The 22559-nt window shown below is 35.2% G+C and overlaps 3 protein-coding genes and 1 long non-coding RNA gene across 4 annotated transcripts; 2 read left to right on the forward strand and 2 right to left on the reverse strand.

The window, feature by feature from the left end:
- The first annotated feature begins 1305 nt into the window (after positions 1-1305).
- LOC129294407 (lachrymatory-factor synthase) lies at positions 1306-2039 on the forward strand. The gene has a single exon (XM_054932753.1). The coding sequence runs from the start codon at positions 1373-1375 to the stop codon at positions 1868-1870; it is 498 nt and encodes a 165-aa protein (XP_054788728.1). The 5' UTR covers positions 1306-1372; the 3' UTR covers positions 1871-2039.
- Positions 2040-2425: 386 nt separating this feature from the next.
- On the reverse strand, positions 2426-7172 carry LOC129294406 (uncharacterized). Its single transcript, XM_054932752.1, is given in 8 exon segments — positions 2426-3221; positions 3948-4040; positions 4147-4236; positions 4913-4977; positions 5267-5337; positions 5580-5618; positions 6604-6828; positions 6830-7172. Coding segments are annotated over 8 exon segments (1161 nt in total). The 5' UTR covers positions 6991-7172; the 3' UTR covers positions 2426-2804.
- A 5568-nt stretch (positions 7173-12740) lies between these two features.
- On the forward strand, positions 12741-13615 carry LOC129294173 (uncharacterized). The gene has a single exon (XM_054932355.1). It carries the CDS (start codon positions 12978-12980, stop codon positions 13389-13391), a length of 414 nt encoding a protein of 137 aa, XP_054788330.1. The 5' UTR covers positions 12741-12977; the 3' UTR covers positions 13392-13615.
- Positions 13616-19422: 5807 nt separating this feature from the next.
- LOC129294122 (uncharacterized) lies at positions 19423-21158 on the reverse strand. The gene is made up of 3 exons (XR_008589298.1): positions 20817-21158; positions 20087-20152; positions 19423-19537 (listed from the first exon to the last, which is right to left on the reverse strand). It is a non-coding gene; the product is annotated as an uncharacterized LOC129294122 (long non-coding RNA).
- Between the last annotated feature and the right edge of the window lie 1401 nt (positions 21159-22559).

Consider the following 22559-nt stretch of genomic DNA (forward strand, 5'->3'; position numbering starts at 1 on the left):
ACAATATAAAGAAATTAGAAAAAACATAACTTTTAGCCCTTGCACTTTGTTCGTGTTTTATCATAGGTCCTTACATTTTTTTTTCAATATTTTGAGCCCTTATACTTTCATTTCGGTGTTTTATGTTCATTTAAGTTATCTACAGTTTGATCATTTTGATCATTTAGGGATCTAAAATAATGAAAAATGAAAATGTAAGAACTCAATACTAAAAAAATACAAACATTTATAATAAAATATGAGTAAAGTGTAATAATTAACACTTATATTTTTTTAAAGGATTTTTTTTTTGGGAATTTTCCTATACTACCGTCTACATGTACATGGGGACATATTCTATCACATAAACTGCCAGCTCATGCTTATCTCTCTTAAGTCTTGATAGGAATGAATTTATGAATATACAGTCAACAAACCCATTAGGACAAAACGGCAAAATCAAAACCATATGCAGCCGTTTTTTTGTTTCTGGGCAATCTTTGCTAGGTTCCACTTTCTTCCCAAAAGATTTTGAATTTGGACTCCGATGCTAAGATTCTCGATTTGCATTCAGTGCACAACTCACTAGGATTTAGAGCAATCCTGACTCAAATTAATTTTTACTGTTCATTTAAATATTTTTGATATTATATTTATTAATTTAAAATTTAAAAAATTTAAAAAATATGTTAATTATCAATACATATTTAATCAAACAGTTCAATTTAACATTAAATTTTTTTCTAATTTCACAATTTGATTATTCGGATGAACTCTGAATGGTTTAGATATAATTTAAATGACTTAATTTAATATTCCTTTATTTTAAATTATAAGATACTTTTAGATAAAATCTCACATATAAATAAATCTTATTAAATACACTTAATGGCCTTATCTTTTCAAAATAAAATATAAACTTTTAAAAATATCAATCATTTAATATATTAAAAATAAAATGGATGAAAATTAATTAAAAAGAAAAAAATAATATTAAAATCAGCTCATTTAATGATACTTTAATTTATCAAAAATATCTTATAATTTAGAATTGAGAAACTATTAAAAATTTATAAATTTTACAAATTAAACATCTAAATGAATTCAAAATAATTCAGATTTAATATTAAATTTTTTTATATTTTTTATTTTAATAAATATAATATTAAAAATATTTAAAAATTAATTCAGATGGGCTGAGATTAATTTGGATTGAAATGGGGGGCAGGACCACCGAAGGCGGATCTGACGCAGCCAACTAATCGCGTGCCCATCAGTCATCACACAGAAGCCCCAACACCACCCAGGCACACCCCCCCCCCCCCACACACACAACACCCCTTCTCTCTCTCTCTCTCTTTCCCGTTAACTGTTGCTTTCCTGACTCGTGGAAATGGCAGAGGAACCCAATTCTAAATGGGAAGGGAAAGCCTGCGTTGAGATCCCAAATACAGATACAGAGCAAGCTTGGCATCTCCTTGAGGATTTCTGCAACCTTCACAAATTGATGCCCATTGACACTTGCTACCAAGCTGACGGCTCTCCTGGTCAGCCTGGTCTCGTCCGATACTGTGCTTCCACCGTTCAAGGCCAGGGCGAAGCTGAGCCCACCGTCAAGTGGGCCAAAGAGAAACTACTCGCCTTGGATCCCATCCAACGTTGTTTGACCTACCAGATTATCGATAACAACATCGGATTCAAGTCCTATGTGTCCACAATCAAGGTGTTGCCCATGGAGGCTGACGGTGGCTTGCAGGGATGCAAGATCGAATGGTCGTTTGTAAGCGATCCGGTGGAAGGGTGGGCATTTCAAGATTTGATCTCTTATATTGATTCTTCTCTTCACCACATGGCCAACAAGATGCAGCAAGCATGCCCTGCTAACTCGTAATCAGTCCGACTTGACGGCCGCTCAGTTATAAAGTGTTTATCGGCTTGCGCTGATATCTTAATTATTGTTTTTTACTTGTAGTTTTATTATTTTCTCAGGACTATTGGCTTCCTTTTTGTTGCAATTATTGTTCTCGTCAATTATCACTATCCGTTACCAAGTTAGAAAACTCCGGACAATCTTGTTAAAACCCAGAAAGCATAAATCTCGGCTCATCCACATTCCACATATGTCAAATTCGTGATCTCCTATGCGAAACTGCCAATCTTGCGTCATGGATAAGCAGCTAATGGTAACAGAAGGTTGTCACAGTAAGAGAGGTCAATTCTAGTAATCTAGTTAACAGGGCCACGATGAATATGTTTCCAGCAAACTTTTATGTCCCTCCGTTTGATTTTTCCGGTAATTAATGTAGTAACACAAAGATACGAGTACTCACACCATTTATGTTTTCTATGTGGGCATACAGCTTATTGCAAGTTAATTTCTATTTTCATTACGAGACAAGCAAGTCCGTTAGCATTATCGTCAATCCAATCCAATAAAAACAAATACTTGTATAAAATAGCAAGAAGTCACTATTTATTTATTTATCATTTGTAGACGTGGTTTCTTTTCCCCCGTGATGTTCTGATTGAATTGTTCCCTTGTTTGCTTCAACGACCAATGCGTGAACGCGCAAGAGAACAGCTCCCGCGACTTTCATGAACGATACGACGAAATAGAACCCCATCCATACACGAAAGGCAAACGAGGGACGAACAACATGACTTGTAACATCACTAAATACAACTTTCCCGACAAAACAAAATCACACACGTATATATAACATCCAACATGAAATGAATGACCTATCAGACTCCCCCAAACCATTATCCCGAGGGGCCTGTTCAGTGGTGGTTTACCTTCCGGTTATTCCCTAGTATTGACATTTTCAAGATATATTTAGTCTCTCTTCCATCCAATTAATGATGTCCTGTGCCTGTGCTACCTCTTCACGCTCAGGTTCAAACAGAAGGTCGTGCAATAAGCCATCATAAAGCTTCATTTCTTTGATCCGTGAAGCTGCCTCGTTGTACAGATCCCGTGAGGCAAGTGGATCAGTCACCTTATCAGCAGTTCCGTGGAGAACAAAGAATGGTACTGTCACAGATTTTAGGTTCTGCATTAAGTAGGAAGAGATCCGCAGTATTTCATACCCTGTTCGGACCCTTATGGGTCCTGTGTAGACGAGAGGATCAGAGTACTTGACCAGCAATGCTGCTGGATCCCTGGAAACTGGAATACCCCTTTTGTTTGCTCCTTTAAATTGCAATTTTGGAGCAACCAGGGAAAAAACTGGGGCAACAGCCTGCATGCATCCGGCAAACAAGTGATTATCAAAAGCAAAAACACATTAAATAATACCCCATAACACATTTTAATGCAATAATCTTCAGGATTTTTTCCTTTCTCTTCCCCGTGTAGCATGTTCAACAGAGGACACACTAAAAATAAAAATTTCAGGGCACACAGAAGACTAACGAAATAAGATCCAAGTATAACATCATTCTGGCCAAGAGTTTGAAAAGGAAACTTTCACACACGGAGAGCATGTTGGGGGGATTTCTATCTACACAAGCATATTGATTATCAAACCAAGAGAATGAAGTGCCAAGAGAGGATTCCTCAATCATCATGCATCCATGCCATTTTGGACATCCATCTTTATACGTCTATACCCACGCTCGGTACCCTAAAAAAGTAACTGCTGCAATCCCCAAATAAAACAACACCAACGACCGCCTGTCCATTCTGGTCCAGTAACAAATTGGAAGTACCAATTCATCACGCCTATTTTTGACACCGTTCTCCAAGCCTCTGAAAATTTTGACGTTTACTACCCCAAGAAGTTACCTGGTATGATGTCAAGGTAAAACAAAACCTACAACTACTCATTTTTGATCTAATAGAATCAAACCCTTTCTAAACTGGATCTCATACATATGATGATTTAATTAATTTAGCAATAACAGATGATTTCCTAGGTCTCCAAAAACGAAGGCAACTAATCACAGCCTATGAATGCAAAGCTTACCCTAACAATAGGATGAGCAGGCTTAACACGCAAAGCTGGTGAAGTCAATACAATTCCTTCCACCATCTCTTCAACATGCGGGTAGAAAGCCGCCTACACAAAAAGTACATGACCTTTCAAACTATATATATATATATATAGAAGAAATGAAAAAGAAATCAACTCATGGGAGTTATACAGAAGAAAAACAGTTCTTTACCTTCAAAACCACAGCTCCTCCCGTGGAGTGACCAAAGAGAAAGCATGGAACCCCAGGATTGTCCAACTTTATCTTTTCCAAGAATGCCCCCTGTTTAAATTATCGCTTGTCAATGTTAAATGATCAGGCAACATTTGAAAATTATACTATACCCCAAAATTTTAAAGGAGGCCAAGCGGAAAATGTGAGGAACAACAAAATTATTTCTGCTTCTTGGTTATAGTAAAGTTTTTAAATGGCCAAGTGACACGAAATAACAAAGTTGAACCTGCATGAAGAACTTTATCCATGTCCAGGCATGCTCAAATTAAAAGAGAAACAAGAGATAGTGATAAGACCCATTTACACCAATGAGAATTAAACTCAATCTTATGCAATTAAATAGCTCTTTGTATGATGAATTTTATAAATATCACGCCCATAAGGTTTCACAGCAATTTGGAATTGCATTGTACTCCATCAATATAAGATTGATTAAGGACAGAACTTTTTCAAGTATGAGAAGTCGACTATTCAATAATTAATTACATAATTAATCTCGGCTAACTTTTACCATTTGGCTTACATGATCTACATGATAGTTGCTTCATGTTTCAATGGTTGGATTGATGAAAATTGCATTCTATTGTTAAGTTATCTAATGTTGTAATCTCACACTGCATTATGACCAAATGTTGTGCTTCTGTCCATCTTTCCAAACATTGATGTGAAAACCACTTGTTAAAGTTTTAGCCATAAAAACAAAAAGAAATGCAGTCAAACATACTATGTCTGCAGCAACATGATCAAGTGATGGAACATAACCATGCAATCCATCACTCCCTCCATGACCTGTAAAAAGAAACCATAAATATAAACCTTCAGACAAGAGAATGGCAGAAAAGTGCAGAAAAAAACTATATGTTTAAATTACATAAACAAAATCCTTTCTCATAACTAGGAGGAAAAATAAGCATTGCAAAGAAGAGGGTATATCCATTCCTTTTACTACATTATCTAACAACAAGTGGTTAAATCTTATTTCAACAAGATAGATATCTATTGCAGAACAGGGAAGTATTATTTAGCAGTGAAGAACACATTGATAGAATTAGAAACAATTCTTAAAGATAGTAGTCACCTATCCAGTCCATCGCATAGACACCAAAGTTGCACGAAGTTAATTGCCTTGCAAAATGAGCATATCTTCCACTGACAAATGAACACTGAGTCAGGGAAAAGGCATAACTTTTATATGCTCTTAAAAACAAACAAGGGCAATCAAATTTTTTTTGAGAGGGCAACAAAAACAGGGAGGATTTAATTGTATTAATACTGAACTGAAAATTCTCATGAACTATGGAAAAATAAAAGCTGCGTCATCTCTTAAGCAGAACTAATCACTAAACTCTTAACAGAATCAAGTTTCTGTAAGCTGATCAAATTAAGCTTACCTGTGTTCATTAAGCCCATGAATGATTATGAGAATTCCCCTGAAAAAACAAAAGAGGAAAAAAAACCCTGAGAAATGTGAAACAGGGCAGCAGAACAAATGGCAGCGAAGGGGACGGACAGCTGTACATGACAATCAGAAAAAACGTAGGATATGAAAACGAAGGGAAATAAATTCAAGAAACCAGAACCTTTAATATCGTCCTCTGAAAGTGCCTCTTGAACTAATCGAGAAAGGGAAAAGTAACATCTTGACACCATTGACATGACAACTACTTTATCTTAACAAGACGACAATTACATTCCATGAAGCTTAAGTTTGAACCTCACTGTTACATGTTAGTTGTTCAATAGGACAATCCCAGAATGGAGATCAGAGAACAAAAACGCAATCAACACAGAGATTAGAGAGCCACATAATCTGAGAATTGGAAAAGCCGAATTAGCATTTTTCTAAAAGAGGGGATCGTTTCAATCACTTTCACTCCTATGCATAATGAACAGTTCAGAAAGAGGCCAACTCAAACCCATGTCCAATTTAGCTCATTCCAGCTTCGTAGTTTTTGGGGCTGGAATGATGCCACATCCAAAATGGGACCAAATAACTTCTCTTAAGCTCATTACACAGCTTAGCTCCTCCACCAGCTAAGTTTTTTTCAATTCTACATATTTCCAACGTGAAACTGGAAAACAACATCACCAATTTTCAATCCGTTCAGGCCAGGAAAAAATAACTTTCTTTTTATAAAGGGGGAAAAAAGGAAAAATAACTTTCTAGTTTTCTATACGTTACACGTAGAACTCCAACAGGGACAACAGACCCACGAAAAGGGGAAAAAAAGCATGAACAAGTTCATAGAACAGAACAGTTCTAAGATAGGAAATTTGCGATCGCAAATTTCACTCTTTTAACCCTTCCTTCTCTTGAAAGTGAACCCAACATTCAGAAACCGGGGGCAAGGACTTAAAGACTAGAAAGCCAAAACAAAAATATGATGAGGAGGACAAAACATTAGAAGACCTTACTTAATATCATCGGAAACAGGAAACCAGGAGCGGCAAAACAGAGCGTTACTGCGAAGACCAAAGAAGAGAGAAGTGGCCCATCGGCAAGTAGCATCATCGCGGGCCATGCGCACATCTTCGGCAAAGCCCCTTCTCCTGAGGGAGTCCTCCTCCTCTCGGATCAACCACAGGGACCTCCGCTTGCGATGCTTCCGAGGCGAGGAAGGCGGAGTGCCGTGCAAGGGAGGGAAAAAAAAAGCGACGAGGACGAGGAAGGAGGAACCACAAGAAGGAGAGGAAGAAAGTGTAGACGAAAATCAAAGACGCCCTGAGGGCTTTGAGAGTTGGAATGATGCGGTTGCTAGCACCGGAGGTCAACTGGTCCATTTCCATCTCGGCGGTAGACATGGCGAAGATGGAATGAAGGAAGGAGAGGGGAAGAGAAAGAAACGAATGCGAGAGGCGACCCTCGTGGTGGCGAGCATTTATTAACGGCACAGCGTTAACGAGTGCTAGACGTGGAGGTAAGGTTTCCCACGGTGTAGATTGAACAAGCAAACAGCGATCTGCGAGAAGGCATTGATGAAGGAGGACGTGGCGCGACATGATTGGCTAGAAGAAGCGCGTGATTCATTGACAGCTCCTTATTTTTACGAAGTCGTTGAGGGTGCGGTGCAGGTGCGACAGCGAGTAAATAGGTCCTCGCCTGATTTTGTTTGTCAAGTCAAATGAGCCTTGGGCGTTAGTTTGTTTTTTTTTTCGGATCGCAATGTATACCCCTATTTCCTTTATAAATCACATTTTACAAATTTTATTATTCTTTTTTAATCAATCAAATAAATATTTTTATAAAATTTTTATTTATAAAAAAGAAACATTATATTAATTTATTATATAAAATAATATTTAAATTTTTTTATTTTTTTTATTTTTTATTTTTTTATATTAATACTAGTGAGGTTAGTAGAAATAATAATTTATAAAAAAAAAAATTGAATGAGTATCTGCTATCCCTGCGAGATTACCACAGATGAGATGGGAGCGGCGACAATCCACGCGGTTTCAGGGTTTTTTTAATATTATTATCTTAAATTACTAAACATTTACTAAAAGTAAATAAATTACTTTTTTCATTTTAAATTATAAAAAATTTTAATAAATTTTTCATCCTAAATATAAAACACTTTAAGTAAATTAAAGTTTTATTAAAAGTATCAATTTTAATATTATTATTATTTTTTTATAATTAATTTTCATCATCACTTTTCTTACCAATATATTAAATGATAAGTGTTTTGAAAATTTTATTTTTTAAAAAGATAAAATTATTGAGTACATTTAATAAAATTTATTAATATATAAAATTTTATCTAGTGTTATAATTTAAAATGAATAGAGTAATTTATTTAATATTAAAAAAGTTCACACATTAAAGGATGCCCAGACTTGTGTTGCCCTTATATTTCATGACTATTTGAAATTACCCTTACCGTCTTACAGCAATAAATGGGAACGGTGAGCCGTGTCTGGTTTCCAGACAAAGGCAAGGCTAAGCTGTTATAACTAATAACTACTCTCTTCATTTTTATGTATAAAAATAATAACCATTATTTTTAACTTATTTTTTATATGAGCAAAATTATATTTTTAATAAACATTCATTATAAACCTTTTAAATTACTTTCATAATTTTATTATTTATAATCATAAAAAATAATTAATAAATATTTGATTAAAAAAATTAATAAAGAATATTATGATTCAATTTTTTTATTTTCAAATATAATTAATATAATTAACTGATTTTTTTTAATTGAGTAATATAAATATATATATATATATTTTACGGATAAAATCGGAGGGAGCGATGAAAACCAGACAAGGAAGCGAACAGCACCGCGTTTGATCATGGATCTATTCCATTTTGCGCCAGGCAACAGTTAATGATTCGAGCCCGAACCTGTGTGCGCCACGTGTCATCAATCATCTGTCGCCAGTTGCCGATGTCACTCCTGTAGATGGAATGCAGATTGGCGGTGTATTGATTGACCAAATTAAAAAGAACACACCGCCCGGCCCTTTTTCCACGTCAATCACATATCGGAATTTGATTTGTATGTGAACCGAGCAGGCGAGTACACATTGTTTGTATATTTATTATTATTAATGGATCAAATTCAGCCAATGACCTCAAGCAATGTAGCAAGATACTATTTGACTCCAGTACGTACTATATTAGATACGAAGCCTCACGCGTCCGTGAGGATCAAGAACCCGCGTATGGAGGCCATGACGATTAATATTGATTTTCTAGGAGCAGGCGGTATTAAAACAATGAATTGGGTATTAATGAAATTATGAAAATGATAATTGAGCATAGGTTGATAAATGTTGTTTGGGTGGTTGGGGGAGAAAACACATCATCATTGAAAAAGGTTGCAAGCAGGGCAACAGGGCGCGACGATATTCCGGGTTTTTTTTTTTTTTCGGGTGAACGCAGAAAGGAGGGGGCCTCGTTGAAAAAGTTGCAAGAGGAGGAGGCCCACAAAAGACGAAAGAATGAGCCTATTGATTTGGAAGTGCGTGGACCACAACGATCCCAAAAACAGGTCAACATCAAGATTTTTTACTTTTCTCATCTCAGCAACGGTTTTTTCGTTTGATGTTTATCGTATTCGAATAAATGCTTCCCCAACGGGAAAAGAGTGAAGTTGACGATGATCCCCATGGCATCGCTGGGGACATTGCTGCTGATCCTCTTGTAAAAAGCACAATTGATAACATGCATTATGGCTTGGAATTAAAATATTGTTCTAATTTTAAACGTATTAATAATATAAATAACATTTAAATAAAATAGTTATGCCAATTAATCATGCAAGTAATAATATGTATTGATTTCCCTAAAATATCCTTCCTTTTAATTATTTATATCGAGAACTACCCTCGTTGACCCCGTGCATAGACAAGGATAGTTTCGAAGAAAGTATATAAAAAATAAAGGAGATTGCTATCTTATACTCAAAATCAGGATAAATTTGTCAACTAATTATTATATTTAGAATTTTAAAAATAAGTTGGGATTAGGATAGGATGCGGATGCAATTACTTTGCATCTCACTTACCCTCTCTTTTACTTTTTTAAAAGCAACGATGCCAGTCAAGAAGGGACCACGGCAAACCCGAAATATGGAGCGAGGGGAAAAAAAAAAACGCAGTGGATGTCCGGATCAAAAGCCCTCTGAATTGACGATCAGCTATGTTTTCTTGCAAAATATATGCTCGTCACTCATCGATGAACAAATATGGCGTGGACCAGGATCAAATCAAGAAACGCAAGCGGGCGCTGGCATGTTTACTGTTTCACTAATCTCATTTATAAGCTATTATCAACACATTTTAATGAAGTCGAGAAAAGTTTTAAAATTTATTGACTTTATCTTAAAATGTATTAATTATTAATTTTACTTCAATTAAATACATATGTTTAATAATATATTTTCTCTTTTTAATATTTTGTGAGTAAACAAGAAAATTTATACTGAAAATTTAACGAGATAACTTATAAATAAAATTAAAAAAAAAATTTTCTATCTGTTTTATAAATAAAATCAGAAGGAATATAAAATAAGAAAATCATGAGCAAGGTGAGCAGATGACCACGCATTTAAGCACAAGTATCAACGGCATCTCGGATCAATGTCAAGAGACATCGGATGACTGTCCTTTTGGTTTCCTTTTTCAACCAAAAAAAAAAAAATCTCCTGACAGTTCGTCTTTGAATAAAAACTGAGATCAATAATGTCCATTCATTATGAGGTTATCTTTTAATAAAATCAACTTTTATTTCATTTTACACGTACCATAAACCAAAAATAATTTGATAATAAACTGTTAAAATATAATTCATATGCTAATAGACTTGTTATCTCACGTGCAACTTTATTATATTTGCTGAGATAAAGATTTATTCTGTTAATATTATCTTATCTATTAAGGTTTATCGTGTTGAGGTTTATGAATATTAGGTTCATTTATATAATACGAGCCTTTCATATCAATAGTATGTGGACAGCGCTTTCCTCATCTCCTTTTCCTTCTCTCTTGACTTCTTTTATTGCTAATCTCATTAACGAAAATCAAATTGATAAAAAACGCCAGGATACAATTTTCTTTTTCTCTTGAAAACAATTACATACAAGGGTAAATTAATTATATACATTAGGGCATTTTGTTGAGGCCGGGATGAGATTTGAATAAGTATTCAATCATCAATTATGGCTGTTACTTGTTTTCATGACAGGGAAAGACTCAGGATATTATTTACGAAGATGTGAAGGGCCTCTAATATTTATGTGGCCAGTGCTGGAAGATAACAAGTCCGTGGCTAAACAATGGTATGGTTGGTCGTGATCACTTGTCTTTCGCTTCCCGAAGCTGTCAGTCTCAAACTATCAACATCGTCATCTCCTTGGGATATATTTCTTATACACTAGATAAGCTTGGCTCTATTCAGCATCTCGTCACCTAGGTCTCTTCTATTGCAGCAGACCCAACACTTACGGGACCTACCCCACCACAAGAGAACAGGACCTTATGGGGACTATGTGTACAGCTCAAGAACCATTCATTCAAATCCAATATGAAGTTTTATGAACACTGCATTCGCCTCTCTAAGTTAAATACGCAAGTTTTTTTATTTTGTTTTTGTTTCCCACCTCATCATTTGTCCGATCGGTGAGCAGCTGTGTTTTTAGTTGAGTGCTCTTTTGTGTCTTTTTCTTGGGTCACTTGATCCACTGGACCTGATTATTCTTCCAGATTTCCGTATGGGCTGCCCACAGCCATTCTTATTCCCACGAATTCGTTCCGGGTCCTGCGTTTCGGTAGTTGCAGGCCGCGCGTTCAGAATAAATAAGCCCTATATATATATATATATTTTTTTTTTAAAAAAAAAATCTATATCTATATTACCTAATTATCCACATGTATCTATATTCTATATAATGTATAAATTGCGTAGATATTGATGCACTTGACTTGTGAATAGTGCTGACTTGAGAAGTTGTCATATTTCGCTTCTATTGGGTTGGATATTTTGTTGTTTTGTAACTTAATATCTATTTTTCTTTTCTTCTTCTTCTTCTTTTTAACTTGAACGGCTAAATACAGTTGGATCCCAACTGTCTTCTTTTGTAAAGCACAAGAACAATTTCTAGTTAATAACCCTACACGGAGAGAAACTGACAGACAAGATTTTTCATTTTGAGAATCATGAAATATTTTCCAATTTAATTAAAACGGAAGCTGCATTTTTTTCTTCAAGGACTTATCCGCCAGAGAGGCCATAAAGTAGGAATTTGACCTTCAACCTTCAAGAGAAGATACATGTGAACGTCGTATGCCTTTATTTTCCTTTCTCGTAAATGATAAGCTTGACCTCCCCCCCCCCCCCAAAAAAAAAACATGACTTCCTGTTTTGATTTTGGATTTCTTTAGGATAATCTATTATTTTTATTTTGTCGCCTTTTAACATCCAACTCTATATTGGTTTTGTTAACTTGTTTGAATTTAAATTAAATAACTATACTTAATATAAGTATTGAGCGCCTGTATTATTTGAACAGTTAAAATTCAAATCAATAATTATAAATTTATATTTCATTTGAAACTAACGAGTGAGTGAGTTTATTTGAACCGTTGATTTTAATTTCAGACAGTACAAGCACTTAATATTTGTATTAAGTATAATCATTGAATTTAAATCTGTCTTGTAACCATATTTCCAAACTCTATATCTAGTTTTCCAACCTAAAAGTTCTCTCGTCCAGAGATTAAAATACACAGGTGCGCATCCTAAAGCTTCTATCGTCTAAATTTGCCTGCCCTTTATAGCAACAGTTCAACACCTTCACACCAAAACTCTGCCTTTGTTATTTGTGCATATATGCAAACGGCGGTATTACTACTAATTAATACCCGCTAAACTTTGGATATAATTAAGAAGAAAACAAAGTGTGTTCACTACATGTAAAAAGTTATCCCCCAACTTCGCTTCGTGAAAGACCTGGGTCAGTCCGGGTTTTTCTGTCACGTTCCTTATAAGTTACTAGACTCGACAACTAGAGTCCACATGCATCTTCTTCACATGAGAAATCCTGTGTGTGTGTATAACTACGATCATAAACATGTTGAATATGTCATGGCCTGCCTAACATTTTCTCAAAAGCTATCAGTAGCTAGCTGAACTATCATATTTCATCACCGTGGCTTCAAACCCAAACAAGGCAAATCAACTGGTAGAATCCCATGCAAAGAGCAGTGAGCATATATTCCCAAAGGATAGCCTTGAAAGAACGATATCCGATGTCACGTCGGGACTAGACCAACAGGGCATGGAAGACATCTGGGAGGTGAAGAAAGCCAAGTGCGAGTGTTGCGGAATGTCAGAGGAGTGCAGCGAAGAGTACATAAAGGGCGCGCGCCACAGGTTCTGGGGGAAATTCATATGCGGCTTGTGTGGTGAAGCTGTGAACGAAACGACGCAGAAGAATGGTGGAAAGGGAAAGGAAGCACTGGAAGAGCACATGAATGAGTGCGTCAAGTTCAACAAGATTGGCAGGTCTTATCCTGCGCTGTACCAGGCCGAGGCCATCAAGGAGATCTTGAAGAAAGCATCAAGAAGCAGATCAGCCAGGTCTGTGACTCCCTCTGATGAGGTTGGTCTTAACAAGAGTGACACGATCCTCAGGAGCTCCAGCTGTATTCCTGCAATCACTCGAGGCACCATCAACAACGTCGCGTCTTGATCGACTAGCTAGGTTTCACACCACACCATGTTAATTATCTTGTTCTCTCACTACTGCTAGTTACTTGTCAAAATTAATTTATTACGTTCCTGTTTCAATTGTAATTAGATGTGATAAGCTCTTCATGGCTAAATGGCATGATTTTTTATAACTAGTATTTTATCGAAATTTAAGGGTAATTGTACAGCTGTTTCTTTTGCGCGTTTATATCTATGACGGGGAAAAGCTGTATTGTCTCCTGTATATTTTTAAATAGGTTAATTGTACGGTACTACCTCCGGGCCGATATTACGGTAGTCGGTACGTACGATGAAAAAAACTTGTTTGTGTCGCAAAAATCTAATCATATGTGAGTTCTCGTATTTATCCATGGGATATCACCGGCGACCGGCGTGCAGTCATAGATTCGGAATGCCATGAGTAATTCAGTAGTCCCGTACATGAGTGTGAATTCTTGTGACAAAAGTAGTGTACTGATCTGAAACTCTCGCAGAATATGAATTTCAGACCGCTTATAAAATTAACGAAAACGAATACCATGTTTTATTAATCATAGGTACGATAACATATACGTAGTAGCTAGGAAATTGACAGAGCTGAATAGTGAATATTGTCTTGAAAGCAAAGCGAGGAAAGCTATATTATGACGAGTTGATATTAGGATGCAATAACTCAGAAAAGGAGGGGTATTCTGAGAAAAAATATGTAAGTGTCATCTAATCTTAACCACCCAATGTGCGAAGTGAATTCAAGGATCTAGGCAGCAATACTAGCCTGAACAGATTAAAAGGGATCTCAATGATTTGGTTATCACACTCATGCGCTGGAGCTGCAAATGACTTGCTGATGACAAACAGAACAAGAGCTCAGATAAAATCGAAAGAAATAAGAAACAAGACAACACGAGTGGTCCTGCATATAGATGTATTATTAGTATGATGAACGTATTTTGTCGCGGGGCAACTGAGTGGGGAGGTACCAGCTGACTCTGCATGCGTGTCTTTCTGCGCATGCACGCTCTAGCTAGGCAATAGGAGGAGACTCCCTAAAAGCAAATGGGAAATAAATGGTGGTCTCGCATGTCTCCCCCAGACTTCGCCACACCCAACTGCCTACCTCTGGATACTCGTCCATGCACCTCACCTTACATTGGTTTTGAATTTCAACAATGAATAATTTTTTATCGTCGAAATAATACAGTTGAAATTAACTGATGACATGGAGCTGTATGTATGTATTGATTCTAGTGGTGCAAATATCTAGGTATTTTCAGGTCTCGCAGACAAACGAAATAAGCAGTGGTGAAGTTGAAATTAGGCGGTCCTATGTCGATACATTGAGGCTGCTGCAATAATTGTTGCGGCAAAAATTATAACCTGTGACGTGGGTTGGGCCCGGATTTCACGTACGAAAGTTTGACTCCTCATGAACATAACAGGTCAGAATGGTGATAACCCCGCCAAGAGTGGAGCATGTAATGGTTGATTACGATTTTTTTACCAATATAATGTAAACAATAAAAAAATTATCAAAATGCTATATCATAGAAAATATTTATCTAAATACTACAACAAAAATCATTCAGAATGAAAATGAATTTTTGACTGTGAAGAAATCGTTCAAGCCAAAAGCAATTTTGTAGTCAAAAATTATATTTTTATTCAATAAAAAGTGAAATTGTTTGCTAAATGAATGATTTTAGCTTTTTTATTAACATGACATTTTATTCACTATTAACTACGAGAATCTTTGCTTTCTTTTCTTGCTTTGCTTTTCACACGCGATTCATTTTCAAGTGTGAGATAGATGGCCACTTACTATTGTTGATGTTCCTCCGGTACTCGAAGAATTGGATAGAACATCTAAGTAAATACAATGGTATTAAAGACATACCCAACAATAGATCTAATATATTAGTAGTGATATTGAGTATGCGATAAGTTTTTCACTTTCTTTCACTAGTGTCGTCTTTTTTTTGTATAAAAAAATTGTTAATACCTAATGTCTTATTATTTATTTTAGGCTTATATAACAAATGAGTTATACTGGCTAATGATTAATTCTCATTCAAAATGCTCTTATTGCATTGATTATTGAGATAAGGTTGCTTGAGACCAATGCAATATCTTACTTGTAATGAAAGAACAATAATTTAACAGGGACCTTTAGCTTACTCTACTAAGAATTGAGTTGCCTCATCCATAAATTCTTTAAGTTAGACTAAGCAAGTGATGTGGTAGCTATTTGTCTACTCAATCACTAATTTAAAATGAAAATGTAAAAACACAAGAGCCTTAAAATTTTATTATTAAACTCATTACATGCTAGCCTATCATAATCATTGCCCCCTTTGTCCTCTCTCAATCATGTTCAATTCGAGTCTCATTATGTGCCACTCTCACCATCATCCATTTCTAACTCACCCACTTCTACTCAATGATATTAGTGGAAGAAGGTGAAAACTTACCGCATACCTAGTATCACTACTAATATGCTAGATCCATTATTGGGTATGTCTTCAATATTATTGCGTGTACTCAGATGTTTTATCAAACTCTTTGAGTACTGGAGGAACATTAACGATAATAAGTGGCTATCTATCTTATGCTTAAATGAATTGCATGAGAAAAGCAAAGCAAGAAGGAAAAGCAAATATTCTCAAAGTTGATAGTGAATAAAATATCATGTCAATAAAAAAGATGGAATCTTTCACCTAGTGAATAATTTCACTTTTAATTGAATAAAAAAATAATTTTTGACTACAAAATCGTTCTTGGCTTGAATGATTTCTTCACAATCACTTTGTTGTAGCATTTGGATAAATATTTTCCATGGTGCAGCATTTCAATATTTTTTTACTATTTACAGTTTATTGGTAAAAAAGCCATTGATTAGCTAGTCACACTTAAAGAAATTTTGTCCATTGTTAGGATATTTATAATATATAGTGCCATAGCTAACTATTCTATTCTACACGGGTGGAGTGTAATATAAAGCACAGAGTAGCCCACGGCATAATAATGCCTTGGCTCTGTTTATAGGTACCATTGTTCTGTTTGAGATGTAATAGTTTTTGCTATGTGCGTTTTTTTTATGGGGCAAATGTGCAAAAATATTTAAAAATTTTCTACCAAGAGCACCTAGTATTCTTGAATAAGAATGGTGCAAAAATTTCTATAAACTAGCTTCAATAGGTGCATCCATCTCCAACACGTTAAAGATAACTTATATTGACCGTTAATTTACATATAAGTTATCTAAGCAAATAGTTTGACCATTTTTTGCTGAGGTGGAGTAATAAATTTTGGAAAACTAGTGTCTTCCTCCAAATCCTTCACTCCTCTTTCCATTTCCTCTTCATTGCTTCCCTCCGTTGTAAGTGCCTCTTCTTTGCTGCTGTTTCTCCTTTGCAAACTTACATTTCCATCCCTTCTACTTAGTAGGAGCTCTAAGATCAACATCCATTGACACAAGGGATTTTCATTCGCAAGATTTAAATATATAATAGCGGGATTCCTTATCTAGGAGGGGGAATAAATCAACTAGTCTAGATGACCAGGGTGCAGAAATGCTGGGTCTATTATGTCCAGTTGATTGGTAGGCCCTACTAATAAACACAGTTTTCTTCGTCGACATCTCATCCATTTCTGTAAGGAGTTGATTCAAAACCCTGTCAATAGCTCCCTCATATCTCCCAAACTCCTTCATCATCACACATAGTCATTGTATTGGATTTTAAAACGACGAGTCTAGTGGTGCTAGAGAAAGTAAGTAGCATAAGCTATGCGAAGGATGTGTTAGAGGTTTTTTGGTGTTGCCATTGGAAGGGAGGATGTATGAAAGACTCTTAGAGGTAGAGAGGGGAGCGTTAGAGCTAGACTGCCATATGGCGTGAAGAGGGGAGAGTTGGAGTTGGACTGCCAAATGATGTTGAGAACGTTGAGGTAGACGACGACATTGAGGGACATAGGGCACACTTATAATTGATGTGCACAAAATTTTAAAACAAACAGCAAGTGTTCGGATCTAACGAGATATAGCTAATCAAGGTTGTCTTACAAGGAACTAAATAAAATGAATTTACACAAATAAAATTGTTTTCATTTCAGTTAAATTATCTAATCAACAGTGAAGTTTTTATTACTTTAAAAATATGAAATAAATAAAATAAAAGTCAAAGAATAAACCTGAGTTAAGATAAGCTATCTAAGAGCATCTTAGAAATTTTAATTCCCTTTTACTACTTTGCAGCTCAATTACTTCTAGTTATCACATTTTAATTTAACTTTAAAATCACTTATCTAAATTAGATTATACATTTGTCGATTCTAAAACTCATGATCTAATTATGTTATGATATCTCAAGCAAATCCTAATTCAATTATGTGCAAAACTTAAAAGATTACCTAGGACTTTTGAGTATATTTTTATCTCAAGTGAAAATTAGATTAAATCAAATCTTAAGTTGCTCAATACATGATTTATTTGAGATTTTATTTTGTCGAAGGCAAAAACCAAAATTCAAATAGACACTAAAGTTGGCCACCAATAGCATGACACAAAATTAATCTTATTAAGCATTAAAGCATTGATTAAAATCGATAGTCAAAAAGAAATCTATCTACAAAGTATTAAATGTTCATAGAATCTCTAAGAATAAAAGAAAACTAGCCACTCAAAGCTCTAATATAAAAAATAATTCAAAAACAACACGGAGAACTAAAGACATAATAGAAGAAAGAAGAGAATCCAGATATAAATACCTTAAAGAAGCTTCACGGTCACTCTTCAATATTCAATTTAGCCTCCAAGCCCTTGGTTAATGCTTTAGAGTTGCCGATGCTTTATTTATGACTTGTTAGCACCCCTTTGTCCTCTAATTTCTGTCTTATCTCATATGTTTTTGTAAGATATTATTTAACTTTGCATATGAATTTTAATTAAAATTTTGCCATGTTTTTCCTTTTGTTAGCACGCGGTCGTACTCTTCTTCTCAAGGTTCACGCATGGGCAAATAATGAAGGAGTCTTTTTCGTGACCTCCTCTGTTCGTCGTCGGGTGTCGAGGTTTAGGGTGTCCGCATATAATCTTCACACGTGGATGAGCTTTCAAGCCATGATCTTCCCTGTGCAACTATATCTGTGGGTGGAGAAATTCTCTTCTTTACTTATCCACGAGTGGACAACTTTTTTTGGGCCTATTTCTGGAGCTTTGAGCTAGTACTTAGCATTTTTATCCATTTAGGTGTTGTTTTCGCTCATTTTTCTTGAAAATGCCTAAAAATCACCAAATGAGGTATTTTATCCAAATTTCTCTAATTAGTAAATAAAAGAGGAGAAGATATATATTAATTTATGTAAAATCCCAACTTATCAATCATATTGGCTAGTTTCAGGATGGCCAGTCTCACTTGGTTTCAAGACTCCAATGCAACGAGTGGAGAGTAAGGGAGAAAGGAGGTGGTGATGTGGTAGCTACTTGGCATGGATCGTGCGGTTTAAAATAAAAATTTAACCGATGTCAATTATCGTTAATGGGTTGGAGATGGATACACACATTAAAGCTAGTTTATAAGTATTGCTGTATCATTCTTCAATTAAGGATATTGGGTGTTTTTACAAAAAAGTTTTGTGAGTATTTTTACATATTTGCTCTTATGTATGTGCAATTTACCTGAAGGGAACATCACTGTGTGGGTGTGAATTGAAGGAAGAGCATGAGTAAATGTAACACCCTCAAATTTACAAACCGATTTTTCGCAAATTATTAATTCAAGAAATCATTTTTTTTTCATTGAACCCTTATCATACCCTTATCATGGTAGAAAAATTTCTACCATGATACATCCAAGATAATATACCACAGGTCTTAAAATATCTCAAAAAGCAATTAGAACCATGAGGGACAGACATGATCCTCATAGCATGTTATTTAAATTAGGTCATGAATCAAAAGGGACAGACATAATCCTCTTGGACATATAAATGCATTTAATAAAAAGGATTAGAGTTTACATGCTCCATAGACAAGATATGTCCTAAGTTGGCACAAGATACATTGTATAATCCAAAATAAGAGGCAACGTAAAAGATGGTGTCTCATACACCATAATTACACCTCTGGTGCTTTCTCGGCCGGATTCGCTCCTGTAAAAATATTAACCACGGGGAATGAGACTTAAAAGTCCCAGTAACCAAAAATTAATATGTAATGATGCATGCGGATGTAACTAATCATGCGATTGCTAAGTGGGCACACAAAACATTTAACCGAACAATATTTTCAAACAAACCGAACAAGTATTTAATTGCATGACTGCACCTTATATCCTCCTTTCACCATGCTCGGACGCCAAATCACCCGGCCAAAGGTGAGTTGGACCAAGCGACACGCCACTCATTGGGTCCAATGAGGGCTTACCACGTGGTAATAATTAACCGAACAGAAATTCCCATTAACACCATACATTAAAATACCCTGACAAGTCATGCATCATTCAAATATCCAAACAGGAATATATCCGAACAATAATATCTCATCATGATAAATAAAAAATAAATTTTTAACCCACTTGGCAATAATTTCAAACAAGTATATACAGTATTTATTTTCAATAATTCATAATTTTTCCAAACAACAAAACAACACATAACCATTCACAAACACACTCATCACAACACATTAATAATGGTTACCTTGTGTCTTGAATAACAAGTTCCCCTTCACAACTCCTTTTTCACCACTATCTTTGTCAATATAATCTACATAATTATTTCACAATACTATATATTAATTTTACATTAAAATAAATAACTCTAATTTAAAGAATTAGAAAGTCTTAGATCTATAATCCATATTAACACTAATTTAAGATTTATGCCTCATTTAACTTCCCAAATTCTTTTTCTAAAATTCTTGTACCCTAATAAACTATTTTTTTTATCCTCAAATCACTTCTAGTATCACAATTTCATCCTTCTATATTCTAAAAATTCGTCCAAAAATAAATTAAAAATTTTACAATTATCCTGAAACCTCAAATCACCTTTCTATAACCTCAAAAATACCTATTCATACTTAAATAAATATTTAATAATCATAGGTTTATCCCTACATCTCAGATTCCACATAAATTCAACCATATAGATCTAGATTTTAACTCAAAAATTCTTAAACATGAGTTTCAACCTCAAGAAAATATTCTATAATATTTATTATATCCCTAAGAGTTTTAACCTATATTTTTAATCCATCATATCATCAGATTAACTATCCTATAGAAAAATCCTAACAAAATATTTACTCTATCCTACAAAATAATCATATCATTAGAAAGCTAATATTATTTAGAAAATAACTATAAAATTAATTTTGTAATTAAATAAATTTTTAAATGCTAATCTAAACAGGAAAGTTAGAACATACCTGAAGAAAAAGAAAATAATCCCCCCTTGCGAGAAAACGCCGAGCAACGTGAGAGGAAGAGAGAAAAATAATATAAAAATGGGATTGTGAGTCCCAAAATTATATTAAAAAAAACTATAGGTTTGAATTTAATTATTCAAACCTTTGGGCCAAAAGTTGCAATTTCCTCTAAATTGCATCTCAGCCTCTCATGCTTCCTAATGCACACACCCCCTCCTTTTTATACATGAAGGCACCTCTTCTCTTCCCTCATCTAACCAATGTGGGACTTAGAAACAACAACCTTCCACCCCCTTTTTTTTTGTTCCTTCTACCTTCTCTTTTTTTTTCAACACATACATAAAAAAAAATTATTTATATATTATATCTTAACTAAATATTGCTTATGTGATTTTAAATTTAAATTTTTAAATTCATAATTAAATACCTAACCATAATATTATTTCTAAATAACCTCAAATAATATAAATTCCTATCATTATCATTTTTTTTCTCAAAACCTAAATTCCACAATTTCTTTATTATATAAAAAATCAGGATGTTACAATTCTCCCCTCCTTTTAGAAATTTTGTCCTCAAAATTTAATAGATAAGCATAGAAACTATGTACCTAAGCAAATAAATGTGGATAATCTTGCCTCATACTCTCCTCGGTTTCCCAAGTAGCATCACCCAGGGCTCCACCCTTCCAAATCACCTTCACGAGTCGGATGGTCTTATTGCGCAGTTGTTTGTCCTTAAAGTCCTCAATTCGCTCCGGTTCGGATCTAAAGGTCAAATTCTCCCTCAATTCTACTTCTTCAGGTTCAATAACATGGGAGGGATCCGGGTTGTACTTCTTCAACTGTGATACGTGAAATACATTATGGATACCTGCAATCTGTGGAGGCAATGCAACTCTATATGCAGCAGGTCCAATTCGCTCCAAGATCTCATACGGGCCCATAAATCTAGGTGTCAACTTCTTTGCCTTAATGGATCTACCAATGCCTGTCATCGGAGAAACCTTCAAAAATACATGATCTCCTACTTGAAACTCTAACGGTCGTCTTCTCTTATCAGCATAGCTCTTCTGTCGACTCTGAGCTGTTAGCAATTTTTGCTTAATCATTGCAATCTTCTGGGTGGTCTGCTTTACAATTTCTGGACCAATGATACTCCTCTCACTTAATTCTGTCCAACACAAAGGCGATCTACACTTCCTGCCATACAAGGCCTCATAAGGCGCCATCCCAATACTAGAATGATAGCTGTTATTATAGGCAAATTCAGCTAATGGCAAATGATTATCCCAACTACCTGGTAGTTCAATGGCACAAGCTCTCAACATGTCCTCCAAAGTCTGGATCGTCCTCTCTGTTTGTCCATCTGTTTGGGGGTGGTATGCGGTGCTAAAACTCAGTCTGGTACCCATAGCCTTCTGTAGCGCACCCCAAAAGTTTGAAGTGAACCTTGGGTCACGATCTGACACAATTCTAGAGGGTATACCATGAAGTCTAACTATCTCCTTAATGTATATCTCAGCAAATTTCTCTAATGTAGAGGTAAACTTGATCGCCAAAAAGTGAGCCGATTTGGTGAGTCGGTCTACTATCACCCAAATAGCATCCTTACTCGAGGGTGTTCTTGGCAGTCCAGTGATGAAATCCATGGAAATATCATCCCATTTCCACTTTGGAATATCTAACGGTTGCAGTGTTCCAGCTGGCTTCTGATGTTCTATCTTTATCTTCTGACACGTTA

The sequence above is a fragment of the Prosopis cineraria genome, unplaced genomic scaffold (assembly GCF_029017545.1).
Source record: "Prosopis cineraria cultivar Desert tree isolate PC_DT_omini unplaced genomic scaffold, ASM2901754v1 PC15, whole genome shotgun sequence".
Lineage (NCBI taxonomy): Eukaryota > Viridiplantae > Streptophyta > Magnoliopsida > Fabales > Fabaceae > Prosopis > Prosopis cineraria.